Source organism: Elephantulus edwardii, unplaced genomic scaffold (assembly GCF_000299155.1).
Source record: "Elephantulus edwardii isolate Elephantulus edwardi_28Jun2011 unplaced genomic scaffold, EleEdw1.0 scaffold00280, whole genome shotgun sequence".
NCBI lineage: Eukaryota > Metazoa > Chordata > Mammalia > Macroscelidea > Macroscelididae > Elephantulus > Elephantulus edwardii.
In genome coordinates, this window is record NW_006400030.1 from 482769 (window position 1) to 487463 (window position 4695).

Consider the following 4695-nt stretch of genomic DNA (forward strand, 5'->3'; position numbering starts at 1 on the left):
ATGGATGGTGAAGAAATTGAGATTGTTAACAACTTTAGTCGGCTTGGCTCCACAGTCAATATTCTTGGCACCAGCACTCAGGAAGTTAAAAGATGTATTGCGATGGGAAAGTCTGCTGTTAGGGACCTCTCCAAAGTACTGAAGAGCAATGGTGTCTCTCTGGAGACTAAGGTGTGTCTGATACTGGCTATTGTAGAATTAGTATAAGTGTCCAAGAAGGGTGGGAGAGGCTGGAAGCAGAGGGATGTGGATGTGCAGCAGGCAAGGGATATTAATAATTGAGTTTTGTAATTTGATGCGTGGGAGGCTGAGGGAAATTGAAAGAACTTGTTCAAGTTTGTGTTCAAATGTTGTAAATAAATTAGAAAAAAATTTAAAATATTGTAAAAAGTACAAAAATTCTAAAGACAAAAAAGTTGGAAAAGTGATATGTCAAATCACAATAATGCTTCTTCCAAAAACTCAAGTCACAACTTATAACTGATCCTGAAGCACTTGTTGTAAAAGGTCAGGTGGATGACTACTTGTTCTTTATAATTTTTTTATTTCTCTATGTTTTTATTTTCTACTCATTTATTTACAGATGTTTTTAAATCTTTTGGCTGGAATAATGTAACACCTTTAAAATCAGAGATAATGATGGGAATAGACAAAGAGAACTATGAAGTTTAATTTAATTGGGTTTTATCTATTAGATGTATAAGACTTATTCCCTGCAATTCATCAATTTCTTTGTCTTTACACATAACAGAGGGCTCAGAATCAGAAAATCAAAAGATGAGTTGCATTAGAAAAGTCTCCTATCAGAGAATTCTCCAGAGTGCTAAAGAACAACAGTGTCAGTCTAAAGACTAAGATGTTCTTGTTCCAGGCCATGGTCTTTGCAATTACTTACTATGCATCAGAGAGATGGACATTGACTAAGAATGAGAGAAGAAGAACCAATGCCTTTGAGCTGTGTTGCTGGAGAAGAGTATTTAACATACTATAAGTTGCCAAGAGAACAAACAAGTCTGTCCTGGAGAAAGTGAAACCAGGTTACTCCTTTGAGGCAAAGATTTTTAAACTCTGCCTCCCATATTAGGAGGATGTTATTGAGAGGGACATTGTGCTTGGAAGGGTGGAGTGTCAGTACAGGAGAGGAAGGCCCTGGATGATATGGATTGACTGGGGTAATAGGGGAAGGTATGTCAGAGACTGAGTTTGCCTCCTCAGGACAGGGCAAAATTCAAAGCTATTTTTCATAAGGTTTCTATGAGTTGTAGATTACTCAACAGTACATAACAACAACAACAACTATATATTCATAGCCCTCAACTCTCTCCAGCACCCTTCACCAATCAGACATCTTTTGTGTGTTAATGTAGGAAATCTGAAATTATTTTTGAAGGTCATATTCTTCTTTGATGAGTTTGTTGTTGTTATTATGTGCCTTCAGTCACTTGCGACTCATAGTAACCCTATGTACAACAGCCCTAAACTCTGCTCTGTCCTGTGCCAACCGCACATCTCCAACACACACATCCAGATTACCCCAGTCATTGAATCAATCCACCTCATAGAGGGCCTTCCCCTCCTGCGCTGTCCCTCCACCCTACCAAGCATGATGTCCCTCTCCAAGGACTCCATACAACATGTCCAAAATATGTTAGACAGAGCCTCAGAATCCTTGCCTCCAGGGAGTGGCCTAGTTTAACCCTTTCCAGGATGAAGCTCAAAGGCATCAATTATCCTTCTATCCTCCTTAGTCACTGTCCAATTCTCTGATGCCTAACAAGTGATTGCAAAGACCATGACGTGTATCAGACACACCTTAGTCTCCAGAGAGACACCATTGCTCTCCAGTACTTTGGAGAGGTCCCTAACAGCAGACTTTCCCATCGCAATACATCTTTTAATTTCCTGGCTACTGGTGCTGAGAGTTTTGACTGTGGAGCCAAGAAAACTAAAGCTGTGAACAATCTCAATTTCTTCACCATCCATCCTGATGCTGCCAATTGGTGATGGTGCCAGTGGTGAGAATCTTTGCCTTCTTGACATTGAGCCTCAATCCATATTGGAGGCTGCAGTCCTTGACCCTCTGCAGCAAGTGCTTCAGGCCCTTCTCAGTTTTAGCAAGCAGGGTTGTGTCATCTGCATAATGCAGATTGTTGATGAGTCTACCTCCAATTCTGATGCCACACTTCTCCTCATAGAGCACAGCCTTCCGAATAATCTGTTTCACATATAGATTGAAAAGATAAGATATGGAGATAGGACACATCCTTGATGCATACCCTTCACAATTTTGAACCATGCAGGGTTTCCTTGCTTTGTTCTGACAACTGCTTCCAGGCTCAAGTATAGGTTTCACATAAGCACAATCAAGTGTTCTGGGATGTACACTCCTGTATACAAGTATGTACACTACTGTATAAAAGACTCTAAAAATAAGATTTTATTATTCTCATCCAACTTTTACTAATTGATTAATACTAGTTTAGAGGAATTGGCAGATTCTAACCTGGCTACACTATATTCTAACTCAATCTTCTGAAACAGTATAGAAAATAGAATACAAAATTTGTTTTCATTCCCTTTCTACAAGTGATGAGAAGTTATAGGGTTAAACAACTGTCACATTCATTCTCTAATAAAGACACACGTAATGGAAGGTAAAATCATAGCAAGAATGACAATTTGTGTATAAGCACAAATTTAAAGTGTTTTACGATTATTTTGTATGGAAATAAACAGCCACAATTAGTCCCTGGAAGGGTCTTAAGTGTCTTAAAGCTACTAACCACATAGTTATCAGTTAGAATTCACCAGCCTCAATGCAGGAGAAAGGCAAGTAGTCTTTTTCTCCTGTAAAGGTTTGTTGTTGTTGTTTGTTGTTTAATGCCTTCGAGTCGTAGACGACTCATAGCAACCCTATGAACGAACAGCCTGAGCACTGTTCGTACATAGAGTTTCCAGAGGCAAGCCATTTTGGAAGTGGATGCCGCTCCTGCTTCCACTGCTTTAAAAACTCCATAGAGGGTTGAGAGAAAAGAAAAATACCAATTCAATGGCAGTGGTAGGTAATAGATGCTAATGATAAAAGATAGGCTTTGCTGATTTTAAATCCTTACCATTCTCTTTTATGATTATATCTACCAGGTAAACAACGTACACGGAGAAGAAACAAAACCTGAGATTCATTAAAGCATTGTATTTAAAAAAGACTTGCTCAGTTGACTAAAGTTTTTAACCCTTTAGTCAGCTTACTTTGATCTTTCATAAACATATGTTCACTGAAAGGAAATGGAAACTCACTTTCTCTAACATCATCTAAAGTTTGTGAGGCAAGTGAAACAGTAGTGTTTCTAAAAAGTTGCCAGTCAGCAATTAATATTTGCAAGGAGGTCGGTGGCGCCCGGCGCCTTAGGCGCCTCGGGGCGCTGTTGTGCGATGCTGCCACCCACGAATTAAAACCCACTCCGAGCTCAAGGACCTTGCTTCCCCTGGTGGCTATGCAGCGGCCTTCCTCGGTCTCAACACTGGGCTTGGCCTACCTGTCCCTCGGCGAGACACAACTGGAGGAGCGGGCGCAGGGTCTAACAGACCAGGGTCGCCCAAGGGCGAGCGCATCAGATCATACTGGTCCCAAGTTTGACACCGATGTATTGGTTTCACTTCTGCGGCAAGAAAATGAAAAAGACATTTGTGTAATCCAGGTTCCCCCCGAGATGAAATACACAGAATACTTCGTGATTGGGAGTGGAACCTCTACCAGACACTTAAATGCCATGGCCATCTATATTGTGAAAATGTACAAATACTTGAAGTGTAAAAGTCATCCTCATGTTAAGATAGAAGGAAAGGACACGGATGACTGGCTTTGCATCGACTTTGGCAACATGGTGATTCATTTGATGCTTCCTGAAACCAGAGAATTCTATGAATTAGAGAAATTATGGACTCTGCGTTCTTATGATGACCAGTTAGCTCAGATAGCACCTGAGACGTTACCTGAAGACTTCATTCTTGGAAGAGAAGATGACACTTCATCGCTGACTCCAGTGGAGTTCAAGTGTGAATGAAGTTCTATGAACTGCTGTAGTTATTTCAGATTTGGATTGAGTTGCTTCTCGTAAATTATTGCTCCTTACCAAATAGGCCACAAGAGCTACTTACTTGGTTTACTGCTGTTACATGCCCTTGAGTTGAATATGACTCAGTGTATACATCCATCTCATTGGGGATCTTCCTCTTTACTGTCTCCTCGCCTTCCCTAACTACTTGCCAAAGGCTGCAAGACACGAAGCAAGATTTATCTTGCTTCATTTTTGGCAGCCCATGGGATATTCCGCATTCTTCTCTAGCACAACTCAACAGCATAGCTGCTTCTATCATCCTTATTCACTGTCCAGCTCTCAGATGCATTACAAATAATTAAAAAGCACCACAGCCTGAATAGTAGTTAACACAAGCCATGTTTACCTCAGGCACTTGGAGACTGGGGTTAAGTGAGCTAATACCTCACACCAAAAATAAGCTCTTAACCCGTCTCTCTTCCTTGGAATTCTAACAGGATTTTGGGGGATTAGGGTGGGCTCCTTTGCTTCTCTTGAGCTCTGCTTACAAATGGTAATTTTGCTTACATATAACTCTTATGTGATAGAGTGGAATGGCCAAATTAAAAACATCAGATTTGATCCATTTTTCTGAGGT

At 40.6% G+C, this 4695-nt stretch overlaps 1 protein-coding gene across 1 annotated transcript in view; it reads left to right on the plus strand.

Moving 5' to 3' along the window:
* The window catches only part of LOC102862515 (mitochondrial assembly of ribosomal large subunit protein 1-like), a 76574-nt gene extending 72510 nt beyond the window's left edge, over positions 1-4064 (plus strand). Inside the window, exon 2 of the mRNA XM_006900331.1 lies at positions 3283-4064. Within this exon, the coding sequence (XP_006900393.1) occupies positions 3283-4064 (782 nt within the window). The remainder of the gene's footprint in view (positions 1-3282) is intronic.
* The last annotated feature ends 631 nt before the right edge of the window (positions 4065-4695 follow it).